This window comes from Somniosus microcephalus, chromosome 30 (assembly GCF_052327205.1).
Source record: "Somniosus microcephalus isolate GS21.2 chromosome 30, FLI_Smic_1.0, whole genome shotgun sequence".
NCBI lineage: Eukaryota > Metazoa > Chordata > Chondrichthyes > Squaliformes > Somniosidae > Somniosus > Somniosus microcephalus.
This window is the reverse complement of record NC_141016.1, coordinates 5250182-5273671: the sequence shown is the minus strand read 5'-3', so window position 1 is coordinate 5273671 and position 23490 is coordinate 5250182. Positions and strand designations below refer to the sequence as shown.

The 23490-nt window shown below is 44.7% G+C and overlaps 1 protein-coding gene across 1 annotated transcript in view; it reads left to right on the top strand.

Moving 5' to 3' along the window:
• The window catches only part of bin3 (bridging integrator 3), a 133772-nt gene that overhangs the window by 50190 nt on the left and 60092 nt on the right, over positions 1 to 23490 (top strand). Inside the window, exons 5-6 of the mRNA XM_085970912.1 lie at positions 9350 to 9486; positions 12102 to 12142. Coding sequence (XP_085827038.1) covers positions 9350 to 9486; positions 12102 to 12142 — 178 coding nt within the window. The remainder of the gene's footprint in view (positions 1 to 9349; positions 9487 to 12101; positions 12143 to 23490) is intronic.

Here is a 23490-nt window from a genome sequence, read left to right as displayed (position 1 = left end):
GGGCAGGAATTTGGACATGAGTCTAGGTTCGGATCGGTCATGGCCCTGTGGGTAGCGGAGCGGGCCCAGGGGCCGTGTAGCCTGATCCTGCTCCTATTTCCTGTGTCTAATTCTGTTAGATTCAGGAGATAGTTCTGTGATAGTAGATTGGCGGTTAGGATCAGATCAGCCATGATCTTATTGAATGGCGGAGCAGGCTCGAGGGGCCGATTGGCCTACTCCTGCTCCTATTTCTTATGTTCTTATGTAACAGGGATACGGATTCTGTGCTCGAGGATAGAGGGGTAACAGGGATACGGATTCTGTGCTCGAGGATAGAGGGGTAACAGGGATACGGATTCTGTGCTCGAGGATAGAGGGGTAACAGGGATACGGATTCTGTGCTCGAGGATAGAGGGGTAACAGGGATTCCGATTCTGTGCTCGAGGATAGAGGGGTAACAGGGATATTGATTCTGTGCTCAAGGATAGAGGGGTAAGAGGGATACGGATTCTGTGCTCGAGGATAGAGGGGTAACAGGGATATGGATTCTGTGCTTGAGGATAGAGGGGTAAGAGGGATTCGGATTCTGTGCTCGAGGATAGAGGGATAATAGGGATTCCGATTCTGTGCACTCCCTGAGTACTGCCCTGGAGTGTCAACCTAGATTTTTGTGCTCAAGTCTCTGAAAACTCTCTTAACTCCCATCCAAAAAAAACAATTGAGTCAGCATGATGCTTCCTACCCAGTGACCTTTATGTCTATTCACCCGATGCACCACTGCTGAATCATTGAGAGCTCACTGTTTCTTAGCAAATGAAGGAGAAAGATTTCCTGTGAAACATACTCATAGGGGAACATCTAATGAATGTAAATTCCTCTTCATTCTACATTCGTGATCATTGATTACAAAGGTTATTTACTTGGCAGGAACCAATTAAGATTTAATATTAGGCAGCAGATACCAAAGAGTAAACAGGAGCGTATCGGGGAGATTGGCCATGGCTGCAAGAGTTAGCTGCAGCAGGGCACTTCACTGTCGATACGACAGACTAGAAGAAATCCTTGGGGGCATCCGCAAGGCTCACTCCATGTCCCTCTGTGCTATGGACACAGAGCCATGAACTAAGTACAGTGACAACAAAGTATGAGTATATGATTACATATTCGAACCGAAGGATAATTGCGGCACATTAGAACCTCAAGATGTGCTTTTGCTTTGCACAAGCTCTTGCACCCATTATACTTTTAAAATAACATGAGAGATGTGGATGCATGTTATATAATGGAGCTAAATGGTCACTGACAAAAAGAAATAGTGAATGTTGCATGACTCACACTAAAGTGATAATTGACACTGCAACTCAAGCTGGATGTTGAGTTTTTTTTTTAAATGTTGAATGCTGGAAATAAAACACCTTTAATGTATTACTTGTCTTCAGCTTGACAGGGAATATGTAGCTGCCTTTAGAGAAATCAGCATTTTAGTGAAAAGCAACTTGAAACATTCTGGATTGCACTCCCTAAATTTGTACATTTTTAACCTTCCTCTTGGTATCCGCTAGATCTAGTAAAAAATAAAGACTTGCATTTAAAAAGTGCCTTTTATGAGCTCAGGAAATCCCGAAGCACTTTACAGCCAATGAAGTACTTTTATATAAAAAAAAAAAAATTTTTTTTTTTTAAAGTGTTGTCTCTGTTGTAATATAGGAAATGTGGCAACCGATTTGCGCACAGCAAACAAACAGCAATGTGATAATGACCAGATAATCTATTTTAGTGATGTTGGTTGAGGGATAAATATTGGCCCCAGGACACTGGGGAGAACTCCTCTGCTCTTCTTTGAAATAGTGACATGGGATCTTTTACGCAATTCCATGTTTCAATCCCTCCAATCAGGTTTCCGCCCTTACTACAGCACCAAACGGCTCTCATCAAAGTCACAAATGACATCCTTTGTGACTGTGACAAAGGTAAACTATCCCTCCTCGTCCTTCTTGACTTGTCTGCGACCTTTGACACGGCTGACCACTCCATCCTTCTCCAACGCCTCTCCACCGTCGTCCAGCTGGGTGGGACTGCACTCGCCTGGTTCCATTCTTATTTATCTGATCGTAACTAGATAGTCATCTGCAACGGCTTCTCTTCCCGCTCCTGCACCTCTGGTGTCCCCCAAGGATCTATCCTTGGCCCCCCTCCTATTTCTCATCTACATGTTGCCCCTTGGCGACATCATCCGAAAACACAGCGTCAGTTTCCACATGTACGCTGACGACACCCAGCTCTACCTCACCACCACTTCTCTCGACCCCTCCACGGTGTCTAAATTGTCAGACTGCTTGTCCGACATCCAGTTCTGGACGAGCAAAAATTTTCTCCAATTAAATATTGGGAAGACCGAAGCCATTGTTTTCGGTCCCCGCCACAAACTCCGTTCCCTCGCCACCGACTCCATCCCTCTCCCTAACATCTGTCTGAGGCTGAACCACACTGTTCGCAACCTTGGTGTCGTATTTGACCCTGAAATTAGCTTCTGACCACATATCCGCAGCATAACAAAGACCACCTACTTCCACCTCCGTAACATCGCCCGTCTCCGCCCTTGCCTCAGCTCATCCGCTGCTGAAACCCTCATCCATGCCTTTGTTACTGCTAGACTTGACTATTCCAATGCACTCCTGGCTGGCCTCCCACATTCCACCCTACATAAACTTGAGGTCATCCAAAATTCGGCTGCCCGTGTCCTAAATCGCACCAAGTCCCGTTTGCCCACCCCCCTGTGCTCACTGACCTACATTGGCTCCCGGTTGAGCAGCGCCTCGATTTCAAAATTCTCATCCTTGTTTTCAAATCCTTCCATGGCCCTGCCCCTTCCTATCTCTGTAATCTCCTTCAGCCCCACAACCCCCCCCGCCCCCCACCCCGAGATATCTGCGCTCCTCTAATTCTGCCCTCTTGAACATCCCTGATTATAATCGCTCAACCATTGGTGGCCGTGCCTTCTGTTGCCTGGGCCCTAAGCTCTTGAATTCCCTGCCTAAACCTGTCCGCCTCGCTACCTCTCTTTCCTACTTTAAGACGCTCCTTAAAACCTACCTCTTTGACCAAGCTTTTGGTCACCTGCCCCCAGTTTATTTTTGTGTGGATCGGTGTCAAATTTTTTGTCTTGAAATACTCTTGTGCCGAGCCTTGGGATGTTTTGCTACGTTAAAGGCGCTATATAAATACAAGTTGTTGTTGCCCATCTGAGAGGGTAGGCGAGATTTGGTTTAATCTCAGTACTGCACTGCAGTGTCAGGCTAGATTACGTGCTCAAGTCTCTGGAGTGGGGACTTGAACCCACAACCTTCTGACTCAGAGGCGAGAGTGCTACCCACTGAGCCACGGGCTGACATCACCAGAGCACCAGAATCGAACTCTGAAAGGGTGGGGCACGGCATGCTGGGTTTTGTCCTGTTATTTGATGCCGATGGGATCAGATCAAGAAGAGTTAACATCAAACCTGTCAATGACTCAGAGAAATGGGCTATGATTGCAATTTACTGGGTGAATTGTGAGAATAACGAAACAGCAAACCTAGAGATTTGAAATGCACTGTCAGGTGCACAACTTCCATTAATGTACAAGTCCCATTTTCCACTAACTGCTGGTAATTATTAAAATACCACTAACTTATACATAACACGAAGCCTGATGCATTCTGCTTCATTTGTTTGAGTAATGTGAATCGAGCTTTTTCTCTTTCCTTTCCCTGCCCCGCCCCCCCCCCCCCCCCCCCCCCGCCCCAAACTTGGTAACAAAATAAGGGCCCAGTAATTCCGGTCCCAACACGTGAGTACGGACGGGGTACTCGCGCGTGGGCCCGTTGGAAGTGCCGGATTTCAGCATGCACAGCGCATGCGCGGGAAACCGGCATTTCCTCCTAGGGGTTCAGAGGTCCAACGCGTGCGCGCAGGACTCTGCGCGCACACGTTGAACTTCCTTTTTTACAGGTTTGCCCGTGTGTAAGGGCCTCAACTTTTTAGAAATGTAAAAAGGAAACGTAAGGACTTGATTCTTTAAGGTAAGTGGTCTATTATTTAAAATTATAACATTTTTTCCACAGCTTTATTGTTTTTAAGGACTTTACAGTAAGGCAAGTACTTTTAGACCTGATTTCTTAAAAAATTATTTTTTTTAAAAATTTGAATAATTGTTTAAAATAGTTTTTTAAAGTTATTTATAGTTCATTTAATTAGTAGGATGTTTTTAAAAATTTTATTTAAAGTTTAAGTAGTGTTTTGGGCGCCCATACTTTTCATGAGTTTGACAGTTCTTACTATCAAACTCATGAATGAAGTTTTCCCTCCCCTGATTGGCTGCCCAGTGCTCACCTGATCCCAGCCGGCACACCGAACTAACTACGCCGCTGGATCAGGCAAGCACAGCGCGCCGACAGCTGAACCGGGCCAGTGACAGGAATTCCAAGCAGGCCCAGGCTTCAGCTGTCGGCGCGCCGGGTAAGTGCACATCGGGGGCTTGCACGCGCGGCAAGCCCCCGAACCTAATTTCTGGGCCAATATGTAGTATAAAAACAGAAAATGCTCAGCAGGTCAGGCAGCATCTGTGGAGAGAGAGAAACAGAGTAAATGATTCAGGTCAGAACTGGGAAAAGCCAGAGATGCAACAGGTCTGAAGCAAGTACAGAGGCAGGGAAGGGGAGGAAAGAACAAAAGGGAAGGTCTGTGATTAGGGTGGAAGGCAGGAGAGATTAAATGTCAAAAGGGATGATGGTGCAAGGCAAAAAGGGGGCGGCAGTGCGACAGAAGATGGGTCTAAAGGAGGTGCAAATGGGAATAATATCAGATTTCCAGCATCCGCAGTATTTTGCTATTGTAATATGTGCTTGTTGTTTCCCAATCCTCCAAATGTTACATTCCGTACATTTCTTCCCTCTCTTTTATCCTGGGAGCGAGGATACTGGCAAAGCACCTTTTCAGAACTAGACAAGTGTTGCAAGATAGGGGAATGTCGATACGCAGCTCGGGCCATTGTTGGCTGGCTCAATACATAGAAACATAGAAGGCAGGAGTAGGCCATTCGGCCCTTCGAGCCTGCTCCGCCACTCAATGAGATCATGGCTGATCATCCAAATTCAGTTCCCTGTCCCTGCCTTCTCCCCATATCCCTTGATCCCTTTAGCCTTAAGAAATATATCCAACTCCTTTTTGAATATATTTAATGAACTGGCCTCCACTGCCCTCTGTGGCAGAGAATTCCACAGGTTCACCACTCTCTGGGTGAAGAAATTCCTCCTCATTTCAGTCCTCAATGGCTTACCCCTTATTCTTAGACTATGACCCCTGGTTCTGGACTCCCCGGCCATCATAAACATCCTTCCTGCATCTAGTCTGTCCAGGCCTGACAGAATTTTATAGGTTTCGATGAGATCCCCTCTCAATCTTCTAAACTCCAGTGAGTATAAGCCCAATCGACACAATCTCTCCTCATACGTCATTCCTGCCATCCCAGGTATTAGCCTGGTGAATCTTCGCTGCACTCCTTCCATGGCAAGAACGTCCTTCCTCAGGTAAGGCGACCAAAACTGCACACAATACTCAAGGCCCTGTACAACTGTAGCAAGACATCCTTGTTCCTGTACTCGAACCCTCTTGCTACGAAGGCCAACATACCATTTGCCTTCTTAACCGCCTGCTGCACCTGCATGTTTACCTTCAGCGACTGGTGCACAAGAACACCCAGGTCTCTCTGCACTTCCCCTTCTCCCAATCTATTGCCATTCAAATAATAATCTGCCTTCCTGTTTTTGCCACCAAAGTGGATAACCTCACATTTATCCACATTATAGTGCATTTGCCATGTTTCTGCCCAATCACCCAATCTGTCCAAATCGTACTGGAGTTTCTTGACATCCTCCTCACAGCTTACCCTCCCACCCAGCTTTGTGTCGTCTGCAAATTTGGAGATATTACATCCAATTCCCTCGTCCAGATCATTAATATATATTGTGAACAGCTGGGGTCCTAGGACCGATCCTTGCGGTACCCCACTAGTCACTGCCTGCCACTCGGAAAATGACCCGTTTATTCCAACTCTTTGCTTTCTGTCCGCCAACCAGTTCTCTATCCAAGTCAATACCTTGCCCCCAATCCCATGTGCCTTAATTTTGCACGCTAATCTCTTATGTGGGACCTTATCGAAAGCCTTCTGAAAGTCCAAATACACCACATCCACTGGTTCTCCCTTATCTATTTTACCAGTTACATCCTCCAAAAATTCCAGTAGATTAGTCAAGCATGATTTACCTTTTGTAAATCCATGTTGACTTTGTCCAATCCTGTCACTGCTTACCAAGTGCTCTGCTATTACATCTTTTATAATAGATTCTAGCATTTTCCCCACTACCGATGTCAGGGTTACCGTTCTATAATTCCCCGCTTTTTCTCTACCACCTTTTTTGAATAGTGGGTTAACATTAGCTACCCTCCAATCCATGGGTACTGTTCCAGAGTCTATCGAGTTCTGGAACATGACCAGCAATGCATCTACTATTTTTAGGGCCACTTCCTTAAGTACCCTGGGATGTAGATTATCAGGCCCTGGGGATTTATCGGCCTTCAGTCCCATCAATTTTCCTAACACCATTTCCCTACAAATACTGATTTCTTTCAGCTTCACCCTTTCGTCAGGCCCTATGTTCCCCGGCAACTCTGGGAGGTTATTTGTGTCCTCCTTTGTGAAGACAGAACCAAAGTATGTATTTAGTTGGTCTGCCATTTCTTTGTTTCCCATTATAAATTCCCCTGATTCTGACTGCAAGGGACCTACGCTTGACTTCACCAATCTTTTTCTCTTCACATATCTATAAAAGCTTTTACAGTCAGTTTTTATGTTCCCTGATAGCTTACTCTCATATTCTATTTTCCCTTTCTTAATTAATCCCTTTGTCCTCCTTTGTTGAATCCTAAACTGCTCCCAATCCTCAGGATTATTGCTTTTTCTGGCCAATTTATATGTCATTTCCTTGGATCTTATGCTATCCCTAATTTCCCTTGTTAGCCACGGTTGAGTCACCTTTTTTGTTTTATTTTTATGCCAAACTGGGATGAACAAATTCTGTAGCTCATCCATTCGGTCTTTGAATGTTTGCCATTGCCTATCCACCGTCAACCCTTTGAGTGCCATTCCCCAATCAATCCTACCCAACTCGCTCCTCAGACCATCGTAGTTTCCTTTATTTAAATTGAGGACCCTGGTCTCTGAGTCAACTACTTCATTCTCCATCTTAATGAAGAATTCGATCATATTATGATCGCTCAGACCCAAGGGGCCTCGTACAACAAGATTGCTAATTAATCCTTTCTCGTTACATAATACCCAGTCTAAGATGGCCTGATCTCTGGTTGGTTCCTCGACATATTGGTCCAGGAAACCATCCCGTAAACACTCCAGGAATTCCTCCTCCACAGTATTGTTACTAATTTGGTTGGCCCAATCTATATGTAGATTAAAGTCACCCATAATGACTGCTGTGCCCTTATTGCACGCTTCTTTAATTTCCCTTTTCATGCCATCCCCAACCTCCGCCTTACTGTTGGGAGGTCTATATACCACTCCCACTAATGTTTTTTTCCCCTTAGTATTTCTCAATTCTACCCATACAGATTCCACATCATCAGAGCTAATATCCTTCATTACAATTGTATTAATCCCTTCTTTAACCAGTAATGCTACCCCACCTCCCTTTCCTTTTTGCCTATCTTTCCTGAATATCGAATACCCCTGGATGTTGAGTTCCCAGTCTTGGCCATCCTTGAGCCACGTTTCCGTAATCCCAACCAAATCATATTCGTTTACCTCTATTTGCGCAGCCAATTCATCCACATCATCATCATAATCATAATCAACTTTATTGTTTATTATTAAATGCTCCTCGCATTAAGACGCAAAGCCTTCAGGCTTGTTTTTTTAACGCTCTTAGACCTATTAGAATTATTATTTACTGTGGCCACGTTTGATTTAAACCGTTGATTTCTCTGACTGCCACTTTTGTTTTTCTCCTTCCTATCTTTTGCTTTTATCCCTGTTTCCCTTTCCTCTGTCTCCCTGCTCAGGTTCCCAACCCCCTGCCATTTTAGTTTAAACCCCCCCGAACAGTGCTAGCAAACCTCCCTGCAAGGATATTTGTCCCGCTCTGGTTCAGGTGCAACCCGTCCGACTTGTACAAGTCCCACCTTCCCCAGAAGCAGGCCCAGTGATCCAGGAAACTAAAGCCCTCCCTCCTGCACCAACTCTTTAGCCACGCATTCATCTGCTCTATCCTCCTATTCCTATACTCACTAGCACGTGGCACCGGGAGTAATCCAGAGATTACAACCTTTGAGGTCCTGCTCTTTAATCTGCTACCTAGCTCCCTAAATTCTTGTTGCAGGACCTCATCCCTCTTCCTACCTATGTCGTTGGTCCCAATGTGAACCATGACCTCTGCCTGTTCCCCCTCCCCCTTCAGAATGCCTTGCAGCCGTTCAGTGACACCCTTGACCCTGGCACCAGGGAGGCAACAAACCATCCTGGAGTCACGTCTACGGCCACAGAAACGCCTATCTGTTCCCCTTACGATAGAATCCCCTACCATTATTGCTCTCCCACTCTTTTTCCTCCCTTCCTGAGCAGCAGAAGCACCCCTGGTGCCGGGAAGTTGGCTGCTGCTGCCTTCCTCTGGTAAGTCATCCCCCTCAACAGTATCCAAATCGGTATACCTGTTTGAGAGGGGGATGGCCACAGGGGTCCCCTGCACTACCTGCCTGCCTCTACTGCTGTGCCTGATGGTCACCCATTTCCCTTCTGCCTGTGCAGCCCTTACCTGCGGTGTGACCACCTCATCAAATGTGTTATCCACGACTCTCTCAGCATCGTGAATACAAAAGCCATTCAGGAATCGATGTCCGATCGGAACGTACATCACTCCCATTAAACTGATAATATGGGAACCACGCGCCAAGGCGCAGTTTTATACTCCTGGATTTTAAGTTAATAGATTAAAAGTTGGCTAAATCTGTAATGTTGTATTCTGTTGAAGAGAGCAGGATTGGGCATGGATACTCTGCACAACACTGAAGAAGTTGTGTTACTAGTGGATGAATGTTAACGCATTTTTATCACAGTTCTCTGCTATTTTAGTGGAGACATTAACCCATTTATATTAGCGGATAGGGGAATGTCATATGAAAGTATTAAATGTTCCAACAATTATTTTTCTCTCCAGTCTCCAGAATAATGACATTTGACTGGACGGCATGTATGAAGATCGGCTTCTTCCCATCATTGGTGACTTTTTTTTAAACAAGGATTGTAATATTCTTCTTTTTAGCAATGTCAAAATCCGCAGTGAAAATTTCTTCTGATCTGCTGACCAACCCTTTGTGTGACCAAGATCAGATGTTCATGGAGACGGTGACTGCTCTGGACACTGCAATGCGTCGAATGGATGCCTTCAATCAGGAAAAGGTTTGTACTTTATTTGCACACGAGTAGGGCATGTTATAAATGGCATCGGACAGAAGATTGCAACAGTAGGGTAGTGTAGTGGTAACGGTGCTAGATTAGTAACCCAGAGGTTGTCAATCCCACTGCAGCAAATTGTGAAATCCAAATTCTGATGATTCATGGGTTGGTACAACTGAAAACTGACTATAAAAGATGCTGTACTTTGGTAAAACTCTACCTGGTTCACGAATGCCCTGGGAAATTGCCTTCATGGACAAGCCACCCAGTTGTAAAAATGATTGCCGCAAGGTTTGAAAGGCCCACCATCCCATTCACAGAAGGTTGCAGGTTCAAGTCCCACTCCAGAGACTTGAGCTCATAATCTAGGCTGACACTCCCAATGAATTACTGAAGGAGTGATGTCTTTTGGACGAGATGTTAAACCGAGGCCCCGCCTGCCCTCTCAGATGGACGTAAAAACTAATCGCAATAAATATGGCCTTGCCGGGACCGTGAGAACAAATTTTTAGAAGTGTGATGTGGCATAAGCCGTAGCCCTGGTAATGAATGGTGAATTGTTTCCTGGACACTCTGTCTCTGACTCTAATGGCTGCAATTCTACTGTACTGACGGTTCTTGTAGCTATGTTATCCATTCATAGCCAGCATTTATATTGACAGCTGCGAGTCAGATTCTCGGGCCGAGGACATGTATAGGCTTAGACGTACGCACAGCGCTCTCTCTGAATTGGTGAACGGTTGGGAGACGGTGGCCTACTGGTTATGGAACTGAACTAGTAATCCGGGTGAATGAGTTGCAATCCCACCATGGCAAGTTGTGAAACTAAACTCATTAAAAACTAGTAATCTGTGGGCTGGCACCAGAAAATAACCATGGAAGATGCCAGATTGTCGTACACACGACCAAATGGTTCACCACTATCCTTCGAGGAAGGGAAGTTGCCACTCTACCTGCTCTGGCCTACATGAGACTTCAGTCGCACGCTATGTTTTTGACTCCGTGCCTTCAGAGCAACTGGGGACAGTCAATAAATACTGCCTTGAACGGGGGGGGGGGAAAAATGCATTGAATTGTATCGAAATTACAACACGGAAACAGGCCATTTGACCCAATCAGTTCATGCTGGTGCTTGTCCTACACACAAGCAGTATTCCTAACTAACGTTCCCTTTAAGCTGCGTGGCTGCTCCAGGGATCCCACGCAGCCGGTTTGCCGACTTTTCAATGCAAAACCGCACATGCGTGGTATTTTGAATGGCGCCATAGAAATTAGAGGGAACGTTGATTCTAACTATATCTCTTCATTCTCGTTTCCTTCAACCACCGATCTATTCTTAAATGTTGCCCCGGTCTCTGCTTCAATCACTAACTTAGGTAATGCATTCCAAAGTCTCACAACCCTCTGTGTTTAGAAAAAAAAAAGTTTCTCCTGTTCTCAGTCCTAAATCTTGTATTTAATCTGATATAAATGTCCCCTTGTTCTAGACCCTTCAATCATTGGAAACAGTCTGTCCCATCCCTTCATAATTTTAAACAGCTCTATTAAATCACCCCATAATATCCTCTGTTCTTGCGATTTCTAAGTCTTTCTTTGTATTTGTATTTCCTTATACCAGGCAGTGTCCCAGTGACTGCGCTGTACCCTCTCTGTTGCCCAAACATTCTTTCTATAGTGTGGAAGCCAAAACTGCACGCATTACTCCAACTGTGGACGTACTGTGGTTTTATATAGTTTCACCATTACATCTCAACTTTTATATTCTATATCTCTTGCTGTAAAACCCAGTATTTCATGACGACACCAGTTTGCATTCATATAAGCATCTTCAATGTAGAAAAATGCCCCGAATCACTTCAGAAAATGGACTGGGCATGGGAATAAGATATTAGGAGGGGTGACCAAAGGCTTGGTCACAGGGGTGGGTTTTAAGTATAGTTTGAAAGTGGGGGGAAGAGGTGGAGGATTTTAGGGAGGGAATTCCTGAGGGAGGGTCTTAGACAGCTGAAGGCATGGTCGCCAGTGGTGGGGCGAAGTGAGGGAAGGAGGGCTGCACAAGAGGACAAAGTTTGTGGTCTGGGGTTGTCGGGCTTGAGGAGGTACAGAGATGAGGAAGGGCGAGGCCATGAAGGGATTTAAATACAGAGATGAGATTTTAAGGTATGAGGTGTTGGTTACTTCGCACCCTTATCCGTTAAGGCAAGTATTTGAGACTTGAGAGACAGGACGATGGCTAAGTTGGAAAGGGCTACTTTTTACTTTCTTGTCGAGTCATGGGCCAAATCTTCTCCCCACGCCTCTTCACAAATGTAAGCAATAGTACTTGGTGTCGCGAGGGCTCTATCAATTAAATACTTTCATTTGTGCTTAAATGATTTTAGAGATCATTCCCAGAACGTGATGTAATGGGAGGTAGTCACGTGTAAAAGTTGTTTAAATTGTCCCCTGCATCATGTATAAAAATTATTTACACTGCAGACCAGTGGAACTACCCAGTTTATTTCTGTCCTTACTCATTCATAGTGTCCCCTGTGCATCATTTATTATGTACAAGTTATACTTCATATCACAGTTCATAATGCTAAATTTATGCAAAATATCCTACCTTTCTTCATCAGGTCAATCAGATTCAGAAAACAGCCATTGAACCCTTAAAAAAGTAAGTACAACAATTTGACAGCTAAATGTTAATTCTTGCTGAAGTATTGAACCTACGTATCGATTACTTGTTTGAAAGAAGTGAATGAACAGTTTGTGCAGCAGCTGCAGTGAAAGCTTTGCCGGTTTCTCCTATTTTGTTGGGATGCTGTTGGGGTCAGAAGAATTTGAGGAGTGTTTTGAGTGTTGGAATCAGCTCGAGGAACTTTCAGACACAAACAATACCACAACATAGTTCCCATGGCTCGTAGCCATTTGTTGAACACTTGGGTGGGGGTGGAGAGGGGGAGAGTTGAGTGGGTGGGTTGGGAGTTTCTAGGAGATGATTCAACCAATGAGTTAGAGTCACAGGCCGAGCAAATCTGAGTCACAAAGATCGTTGTCTATTTCCACTGAATAGCAAAATTAAAAACTATGTTCAGCTTCACAGCTGTTGAGGCAAATATTCCTCAGCTGGCAAGCCAGCAGGGGTTACTTTAAATTACAGCTATTGCCCCCCCCACCTCCCCAATCTTACTCCACAGCCAGTTTGATTCTGTCAGACGTAACAGATTGGTCAAGAGCATCAAACAAGCTCCGTCGGGGAAGCGGAGATGGATTGCCCAGTTGAGTGCAATTCGAATTGAAATTTCCATTCTTGCACATAATGGTTTATTGTTCAGCCCCCCAATTGATTATTATGCACCACGGCGCACCATGTCTGCAGTGTGTACCATCTACAAGATCCACTGCAGCAACTCACCAAGGCTTCTTCGACAGCACCTCCCAAACCCGCGACCTCTTCCACCTAGAAGAACAAGGGCAGCAGGCGCATGGGAGCACCACCACCTGCAAGTTCCACTGCAAGTCACATACCATCCTGACTTGGAAATATATTGACCGTTCCTTCATCGTCGCTGGGTCAAAATCCTTGAACTCCCTCCCTAACAGCACTGTGGGAGTACCTTCACCACACGGACTGCAGCGGTTCAAGAAGGCGGCTCACCACCACCTTCTCCAGGGTAATTAGGGATGGGCAATAAATGCTGGCCTTGCCAGTGACGCTCACTGATTTGGTTCATGGAATTTTCAGCAAACCGGCCCCACTGCTGGAGGTCACTTTCAAACATGGGCGTCGAGTAAAAATGCAAAGCTAACCCTTTTCAATCTTCAAGCCTGCTTCATGCTAAAGGTAGCCATTTGACAGGAATTAGGATTTCATCAGTGATGACATCACTGAACTAAGCTAAACAAGAGTCTGCCTCCCACACACCCACACACACACAATGCTGTTTCGCAAAACCAACAATTATTTTGTCTCTGTCGCTTCCTCACGCACAAAATAAAAATTTCAGGCCAGCTCATTCATGCCATCAACCTGCCAAGCATGGGAAGTGAAAATAACTTCAAAGGAAAGTCTCATGAGTTTTCAGTGTCGGACTATTCCAATGGGAGGCATACTATTGGTTCGTGAGTGGCACTTAATCAGATAACATTTTTATAAGATGAGTTACTACAGTTGTCCTTTGTATCAACACACGCATATATATATATTGTTGATGATGATGTACATGTCGTTTACTGTACAATACACAAAGCTCAAACAATTGGGAGTGTCTTAAAAATCAACTTATGAACATTCCAGAAGCTAGTTGTGGTGATTTATCATTGTGACTGCCTGTTGTAGCAACGTCTATGACTTGGATCTAAAAACCGATTATCTGGTCATTATCACGTTGCTGTTTGTGGGAGCTTGCTGTGTGCGTATTGGCTGCTGCATTTCCTACATTACAGCAGTGACTATATTTCAAAAGTACTTCATTGGCTGTAAAGCGCTTTGGGACTATACTGTCCCCTATCACTACAACATTTCTTTTTACTCTCCCTACTTGAATGGCTCCCTGTACCACGGTGCTGTGGTCAGATTGCTCATCCTCCCTGCAGTCTCTGCCCTCGTCCACACACGGAGCAAGAATCTCGTACCTGTTAGACAAGGCCAAGGGCTGAGGCTCCTCAATCACTACCTCCTGGATCCCAATACCTGCCTCGCTTGTAGTCACACCCTCCTGTCCCTGACCATGGGCCAAATTGGAAGTAATTACTCTAGTGGGTGTGACTACCTCCTGGAACTCGGTGTCCAGGTAACGCTCCCCCTCCCTAATGTGTCACAGTGTCCGAAGCTCGGACTCCAGCTCATCAACTCTGAGCCGAAGTTCCTCGAGCTGCCAACATTTGCTGCAGATGTGGTCGCCCTGGACCTCAATGGTGTCCACCAGCTCCTACTTCAACAACAACAATACATTGCCTGGTCTCCCATCTCAATTAATTAATTAATTTGTTTTTAAAATTTGGGACACACATCTTTTGATCTACACCAAAGGGCTTAAATTTAGACGCCCAAGTTTGGAAAAACGCGAGAGATAGAGAAAAACTCACCAACCAATCACTTACCTGCTTTCTGGTGACGTCACGCTTTGCTTACTTTTCAATTCTTTACTCTCACCGGTCCGCGCTGCCCGGTCTCCCGCTGTTTCAAGTACCGCCGCCGCTGATACCGCCTCCAATTGGGTCCGCACTGCCCGGTCTCCTGCTGTTTCAACACTGCCGCCGCTGATACCGCCTCCAATTAGGTCCGCACTGCCCGGTCTCCCGCTGTTTCAAGTACCGCCGCCGCTGATATCGCCTCCAATTAGGTCCGCACTGCCCGGTCTCCCGCTGTTTCAACACTGCCGCCGCTGATACCGCCTCCAATTAGGTCCGCACTGCCTGGTCTCACGCTGTTTCAATACTGCCGCCGCTGATAGCGCCTCCAATTCGGTCCGCACTGCCCGGTCTACCGCTGTTTCAATACTGCCGCCGCTGATACCGCCTCCAATTGGGTCCGCACTGCCTGGTCTCCCGCTGTTTCAAGGCTGCCGCCGCTGATACCGCCTCCAATTAGGTCCGCGCTGCCCGGTCTCCCGCTGTTTCAACACTGCCGCCGCTGATAGCGCCTCCAGTTAGGTCCACGCTGCCTGGTAAAATAAAACCAACTACACATATTTGTGAAGAGGTAACATGAGAAAAATAATGATTGCTGAAACAGCCCAAAATTAAAATAAACGCCGATTTACTGGTAAGATAATCCACAGCGACTATTTAAATTTTGTGCGCTCTCTCTCTCCAAACTCAACTTGTGTTTGCAGCAAAATTCAGTCTCCATTGGCAGACCTGCAGTGCCTATTACCAGAAACGTACAGCCTCATGCATGCTGTGAACAGTGGTAACTTGCAACAGGATTAAAATTTAGCCTTTTACTGAGTTATTACGCACCGGGGGTTGCACCAGCTGCCTCCCTGATCACTGTGATAGGTGGAAAAGTACCACCCTGTCACAATGCATCATTCAGGCTAAAATTACAGATCAAATTTATTTACAAGAAGTAAGATTATACAGAACACAGCAGAACACTGTGCAAATACCTATAAAACAAATACTTAATCAGTCTACAAGATTTTTAAAATGCCTTCATTAGGACCATTTCGTTCACAAAGTTCAATAAACAGCAAGTCTTTCGGAGGACGCTGCCTTTTATTAGCTTACTGTTGTGTTTGTATATGGATGAGGTAACATGCTTGCCGTCGACGTGGAGCTCCGATGTTGCCTTAGAAACAAATAAAAGTGTACTAGACTAGAATAATAGCTGTTTTATATTGGAAACCAGCATTTGACCTCTTGATAAGAAGCTGTTGATCAAGCCAGATCAAAGAGACAATGGTGCGTCAAACAACATAAAGAATTGTCAGCTACACCTGACCTAGGCATTGTATGTCTAATTAATGCCTTGATGAAGCATAATCTAATTAACCCTCGTACAAGGTCTCCACACCGATCTGATCTGCAAATCAGAGACCCAAACTCCTACACATTACCAAAATCATAAAGGAAAAGGAAATTATAATTTGTATCAAGACAGACTTGATCGATTTGTTCATATGTAGGCTGGCTCTGGAAAGGTTTTGGTATATTTTTATATTATCCAGTGATGTTTTGAAGTTCTCCACCTTGTGCTCAAATCCCTCCATGGCTTCACCTCTCCCGACCTCTGTAACCTCCTCCAGCTTTACAACCCTCTGAGATCTCTGCGCTCCTCCAATTCTGGCCTCTTATGCATCCCCGATTTTGATCGCTCTATTGGTGGCTGTGCCTTCAGCTGCCGAGGCCCTAAGCTCTGGAATTCCCTCCCTAAACCTCTCTGTCTCTCTTCCTATCTTACTTCCTTTAAGACACTCTTTAAGACCGATGTCTTTGACCAAGTTTTTGGGTCACCTCTTAATGGGCAAAAGTTTGCTGTCAGAATAACAGTGAGGCTAATGGCGCTCGCTATTATTCATGCTCAAGTTGTACAGCAACTTCAGGCAAGGGCCAGATATGTGAATATCCAAAAGTTGCTGTCTGAGTTGCATCACTTCGCTGTTAGTTTTGAGAAAATGGCATCTTGCTGTCTGTTTCACCATTGAAATATGTATTGAATGGCTTGAAGTTGCTATATTTGCATGGTAGATATGAACTAAACTCACCACTGAAAGTTGCCTTGTCCATTTCAGTCCAAGTACCCTTTTAGCGAGGTGATGTGTTAATTACTGCCAGTCAACCTCTCTGGCACTGAAAATTAACTATTACAAGTGTGGGGTCTCATTTCTTGAGGTTTTATTTATTGGAGATTATAAAAATGTAAATTTTAAAATTTGCATTTTTAAAAACTTTTCCTTCCTGTCTCTCTTTCCCTCTCTTAATCTAATATTTCTTTCCCACTCTTTATTTATCTTTCTTTACCTGATTTAACACTGAATTCACCCACTATTTTACACTTCCTTCTCAGTCCACACGCTGTTAAGTTCACAGTCCTTCAGTCTGATTGGTTAAGGAGACACCCTGTTGCTTTCCCTGTTCACCTGGGTCCCAGATGCCCGGTTTCCCTCGCTGCGATGTTATCAGTTTGGACTTTCACCAGCTTGCCACAGAATTTTTTTTTAAAACCTAAACGTGCAAGGGCAAGTCTGACTAACAGCAGACGTCGTTCGATGCCCTGCCTTTGCAAATTATGGCCCGTAATTTCCTTTTGTGGCTCGGTGTCAAAGTTTGTTTAATAATGCTCCACTCCTGTGAAGCACCTTGGCACGGTTTACTAGGTTAAATGCATTACATAAATGCTAGTTGTTGTCGATGTCCCACAGTATTGTTTCTGTATTTTTTTGTTAAATGGTTAAATATTCCGAGTTGCAGCATATTCTCCTGTGCCCTGATATCTCTATCTCTCTCTCACATTGATGGAGCTCGGACCAAGACTTATTTTTGAGGGCTACGCTGTATTCAGACTCAGAAATACTCTGCAGCAGTGCACTCCAAGGTCCAGCATTCAGAAAGAATGCAAGTTCCTGTCTCCCAGCAACGTCCGTGAGCATGCATCCTGAAAAAACATGCATTTATATAGAGCCTTTCACATCCCAAGTGCTTCACAGCCAATGAACGACTTGTATTTAGTTATAATTGCAAATCTTTACTGATTTGCACATCCTTCTGAGAAGTAGAAACAAAAGCAGTTGATTTTTTTTACAACAGAAACCGCTCGGATCCACTCTACACACCCCAACCAAGCAAGACTTGATTAAAATAACTGGAATGGGTTTGTGTCCGGAAACATTTTCAGCTCTGTGAAAGAGAAATAGAGGTGGAGCTCCCAATCAGAGTGTGAGACTGGGACTTGTTCTCCATTTACACTCTAAAACAAAAGCAAAATACTGCGGATGCTGGAAACCTGGCAGCAAATTCTTTACCCAGAGAGTGGCGAGAATGTGGAACTCGCTGCCACGGAGTATTTGAGGCAAATAGTATAGATGCATTTAAGGGGAAGCTAGATAAACACACGAGGAAGCAAGGATTTGAGGGTTATGCTGATAGATTTAGATGAGGAAAGACGGGAGGAGGCTCGAGTGGAGCATAAACGCCGGCATGGACTGGTTGGGCCGAATGGCCTGTTTCTGTGCTGTGTATCCTGTGTAATAAATTCCCCACTCTTTCTTTCTTTGTGAATCTTTCCTGCCTTCTGCGTGCACTTCCTTTGCTCGTTCATTGACTGTTCAGTAGATCATGCCTGAAGTTCAATGAATGAATTCACATTTCCCTTTCATTCAGCCTTTTTTTTTAAATACTGCTAGCAGCGCCTCACATTTTAAACCACTTGGCCGGAACAGACTGGTTTCAATTTCCACTTCCTGGTGGGTGGACGGACGGACGTGTAGGATCACTTTGGGGACAGCAGGCATTCCTGAAGGCTGTTTAAATATCCGATGCCTCCTCTTTCTCGGTTGCTTTTACTTGATTTACAGCTTAAGATTGCACATCTGCTGCAGTGGGGAAGAAGCTGCCGCGTGACGTAGGCTGCGGAATGCATGATGTAATCACGAATTCTCGCCGTCAGTCTGTATATATTAGCATAATGGCTGTGGAAAAGTTCTGTGCATTCCTTTAACTTGAATAACTGTGCATAATGGTTTACACTGTTTGCCGATTTATTTCCCATCTCGGTGATCAGCTCGATTCTTTTGTAAATACTGTACCGTCAAACCTTTTAACACTTCGATGACTGCCGAAGCATTTCCACTCCCAAAAATCAAAGCCATATATATTTTTTTTAAACTTTCCATTCTGAGATTGTGGACCCAGCAATATTCTGCGGTTTCATACGTTTTCACAGCTGGGGAATAGTGTGTACTCAGGGCGGGACCTAAATGACAGCAGAAATGGGTGTTGAAATATTTTGAATTGACCCAAAAAAAAAACCCAGAAGGCAGTATCAATGCAATGATTGTCACAGGAACCCACATGTCTCGATGAGAAATATTTATTTCACTTCTCACATTTGTGCTATTTTATTTAAAAAAAATATTTTTCCCCTCTTAAGGCGTTCCCAATCAATGCAGTGGGTTAGAGGGTGGGCAGATGTTCTGTTCAGAGGCCTGTGCTGCCTTAAAATTAATCGGTGTGAGTCAGTGAAGCTGTTCCAAGTGAAGGTTATGGCCAGGGCTTAATGGGTAGAGAAATAGCCAAGGAAAATAGCACGGTACTAACCTGAGAACATGATCTAGAGAACATGAATACAAGCTCCACCACAGAAGTTTGAAAATTTGAATTCATTTTTTTAAAATCTGGAAATAAAAAACTGGCAAAAGTGACCACGAAAGTGTGATTTTTGTCATTAAAAACCAATCTGGCTCACTAACGTCCTTTAGAGAAGGAAACCTGCTGACCATCCCCAGTCTGGCCTATATGGTTGAGTCTCGACTGCCGTCTGAAGTGATCTAACAAAGTACTTGGTTGTATCGAACTGTTGCAAAGAATAGCATTGTGGGAGCACCTGCGCCTCACGGACTGCAGCGGGCGGCTCAAGAAGAGGTCTCGGCAGCACCTTCTCGGGGCAACAAGGGATGGGCAATAAATCGTGGTCTTGCCAGCGACGCCCACATGGCAGAGAATGTATGACTAGAAAGTGCACAGAACAGGTCGTCACAGCTTCGATTCCTCTGTCTGTGCTGAGTTAGCTAACCTCAGGTCGGACACCACGGTTGCCCCATGGCCAGGGAAGAGAAAGTCAAGCTTGGCTTACCACTCCTTGTCGGTAGGTGTTCATTGACCCTCCCCCCCCCCCACCCACCCCATGTGCTGGAAAGTACCCGTGTGCAGACTTTGGAGCGGACAAGATTGGGTTCAGGAGGTCTGCTATCAGGATAGATCACCAATAGTCACTATCTCGGCTGATACATGGAGAACAGTCACTTGCTGGAGAGGTGCAAGTGCCTCTGAAACCGCAGGAAAGAATGGGAGAAAAATTAACAATGGTCGGGGTTAGGGGCAGGGAAAGGAGGTGTGTTTGAGTTAAACGGATGCCTCGACCTCTGATTTCCCTTCATTCTATTTAGCAGTTTTGCGTGATACCGGGAGCTTGCTGTGCGGGGAACTGACATCCATTGCACAAGTGTGCTGCTATACCAATGTTCGGTGCAACTGGTTTGTTCAGGATTTTAAAAAAATTCTGCTGTAGCTTGCTGCCTCAATCCCTGCCTGAGCTTCTCGGTGACAGCTTCTGACTCCTTTCCCCACTCGCTCGCTATTATCCGAGTCAGCGCCGGCAAAACTGTCAGAAGGAAACATTCAGGCTTTGATCAGTGACTCTGAAAGCCAGCAGTCCCTTCATTTTGATATTCAGTGCTGCCTGAAATATTGAAATGAGTTCAGTTCTGTTGCTACTTCGGATGCTATGTCACTAAGCAACAAGTTATCAGCTAATTGGCAGCTATTCGCTCTGTCTATGGATTTTAGTACCAGAGAGAGTTTTTTTTTAACCTTCTGTGGAAACAAATAAGAATGTCGGTCAACTAAACACCAATCACAGCTTATTCATTGAAATGAGTTAGAGAGCACGGAACAGTTTTTGCGATATGGTGGTTCCTGATTTATTTATTGCGTTGAAGGTAGCTAGTGGTGCCTTCTGCTAGCGGACAGGGATTGTTTTCATTCTTCTTGAATACTTGAAGGAGAAAAAATTGGGGAAAGAGCCAGGGAGTGGGACTAACTGCATTGCTCTTCGAAAGAGCCGGCGCAGACTCGATGGGCTGAATGGCCTCCTTCTGTGCTGTACTCTTCTATGATTCTGAACTGATATTGATCAGTCAGCTATCTCCATTTTTGTGGTCAAACCAGCTTATTGTCTTTTAAAGGCTGCAATATGGAAATGTTGTCTGGCAGAGCAAGAAGCTAAATTAAAACCATACCAAGTCCACTTCCGTGCTAGTACCCACACAAGACTGCTGACAGGCTGATTTAACACACGAGATGGCTGAGACTGGCGATAACCCTTTAAACATTCATTCCTGTAATACTTAATTGGCTGTAAAGCGCTTTGGGATGTCCTGAGGTTGTGAAAGGCGCTATATAAATGCAATTTCTCTTTCTTACTTGATTATTCCCTCAAACCTTGGAATCCTTAATCTACAGTAGTGGCTCCGCAACAGAATTAAAGCCGTTATCAAAGCAAAGGACCAATTCGGTAGACATAGTTCACTCTGTTGGGACTCACATAAAAGCTGGAATTACTTAACTTTGACTGGACTGATAGTAACTACTATCACAACAGCATGGAAATGGCAAACTCTGCCCATTCATGTACTGTGAAAGCAAAAGTTATTTCTAAATTAATATTTTGTCACCAGGAGCAGAAATATTTAAGAACATAAGAAATAGGAACAGGAGTCGGCCATTTGGCTCCTCGAGCCTGCTCCGCCATTCAATAAGATCATGGTTGATCTTCTACCTCATCTCCACTTTCCTGCACTATCCCCATATCCCTTGATTCCCTTAATATTCAAAAATCTATCGATCTCTGTCTTGAATATTCTCAATGACTGAGCCTCCACAGCCCTCTGGGGTAGAGAATTCCAAAGATTCACCACCCTCTGAGTGAAGAAATTCCTCCTCATCTCAGTCCTAAATGGTCAACCCCTTATTCTGAGACTGTGACCCCTGGTTCTAGACTCCCCAGCCAGGGGAAACATCTTCCCTGCATCTACCCTGTCAAGCCCTGTAAGAATTTTGTATGTTTCAATGAGATCACCTCTCATTTTTCTAAACTCTAGAGAATATAGACCTAGTCTACTCAGTCTCAACTTCCTTGTGTGCCTCGCCACTGTTGGTTGAGAATAACGTGCCACTTTAATAACACGTAAATGCTCCACCAGTGTGTTCTCAATATCAGATACTGGCTTCATTTAAAGGGGGTCACTCCTCGTGTGCTCCACACATGCATTTTGTTTTGAAAAGCTTGAAGTCTCGTCTCCAATTCCTTGTCCTCATGTTATTAACCAAAATCAGGGGTCATGGGATTGAGGGCAATATACTAGCACGGATTGAGGATGGGTTAACGGACAGAAAACAGAAAGTAGAAATAAAGGGGTCATTATTGGGTTGGCAGGTTGTAACAAGTGGGATACCACAAGGATCAGTGCTTGGGCCTCAACTATTCACAATCTATATCAGTGATTTGGATGAGGGGACCAAATGTAATATATCCAAGTTTGCTGATGATACAAAGCTAGGTGGGAATGTAAGTTGTGAGGAGGATGCAAGTAGGCTTCAGGGAGATATAGAAAAGCTAAGTGAGTGGGCAAGAACATGGCAAATGGAATATAATGTGGAGAAATGTGAAGTTATCCACTTTGGTTGGAAAAATAGAAAAGCAGAGTATTTTTTAAATGGTGAGAGATTGGGAAATGTTGGTGTTCAGAGGGACCTGGGTGTCCTTGTACACGGATCACTGAAAGTTAACATGCAGGTACAGCAAGCAGTTAGGAAAGCAAATGTTATGTTGGCCTTTATTACAAGAGGATTTGAGTATCAGAGTAAAGACGTCTTACTGCAATTATATAGGGCCCTGGTGCGACCACACCTGGAGTATTGTGTACAGTTTTGGTCTCCTTACCTAAGGAAGGATATAGAGAGAGTGCAACGAAGGTTCACCAGACTGGTTCCTGGGATGGGGGGATTGTCCTATGAGGAGAGATTGAGTAGACTAGGCCTATATTCTCTAGAGTTTAGAAGAATGAGAGGTGATCTCATTGAAACATAAAAAATTCTTACAGGGCTTGACAGGTTAGATGCAGGGCGGATGTTTCCCCTGGCTGGGGAGTCTAGAACCAGGGGTCTCAGTCTCAGAATAAGGGGTCGGCAATTGTTGTCTTGCAAGTCAGAAGGTGACAATAGAAACACGCCTCGAACCATTTTCACGTTGGACTTAAGTCGCTCTTTGCCAATAGAACTTTGAGGTTAGAATTCTATTCAAGGGAACAAATCCAGGTGGATCACAATATTTGTAACAAGACAAAAAGACAATACTGTGGATGCCAGAAATCTGAATTAAAAACAGAAAATGCTGCTCCTCAAAACCGGCAGCAGCCGTGGATAGAGAAGCACAGTTAACATTTCATGTTCATGACCTTTCATCAGAACTGGAAGATTAGTGACGGATAGGTTTTAAGCAAGTACAGAGCCAGGGAAAAATTGTGGGTTGGGGGGCAGGAAAGAACAAAGGGGAAGGTCTGATGGCGTGGAGGGTAGGAGTGATTAAATGTCAAAAGGGATGATGGTGCAAGGAAAAGGGGAGTAATAATTGGACCTGGATCTTAACAGGGATGAGTGAGCATTGACTTGGTCAGGGACAGATTGGGATGTGGTAAATCCCTAACTTAAACAGCGATGTGATTTTTGGACTCTAAGGGAATCAAGGGATATGGGGATCAGGTGGGAAAGAGGAGTTGATGTAGAAGATCAACCATGACC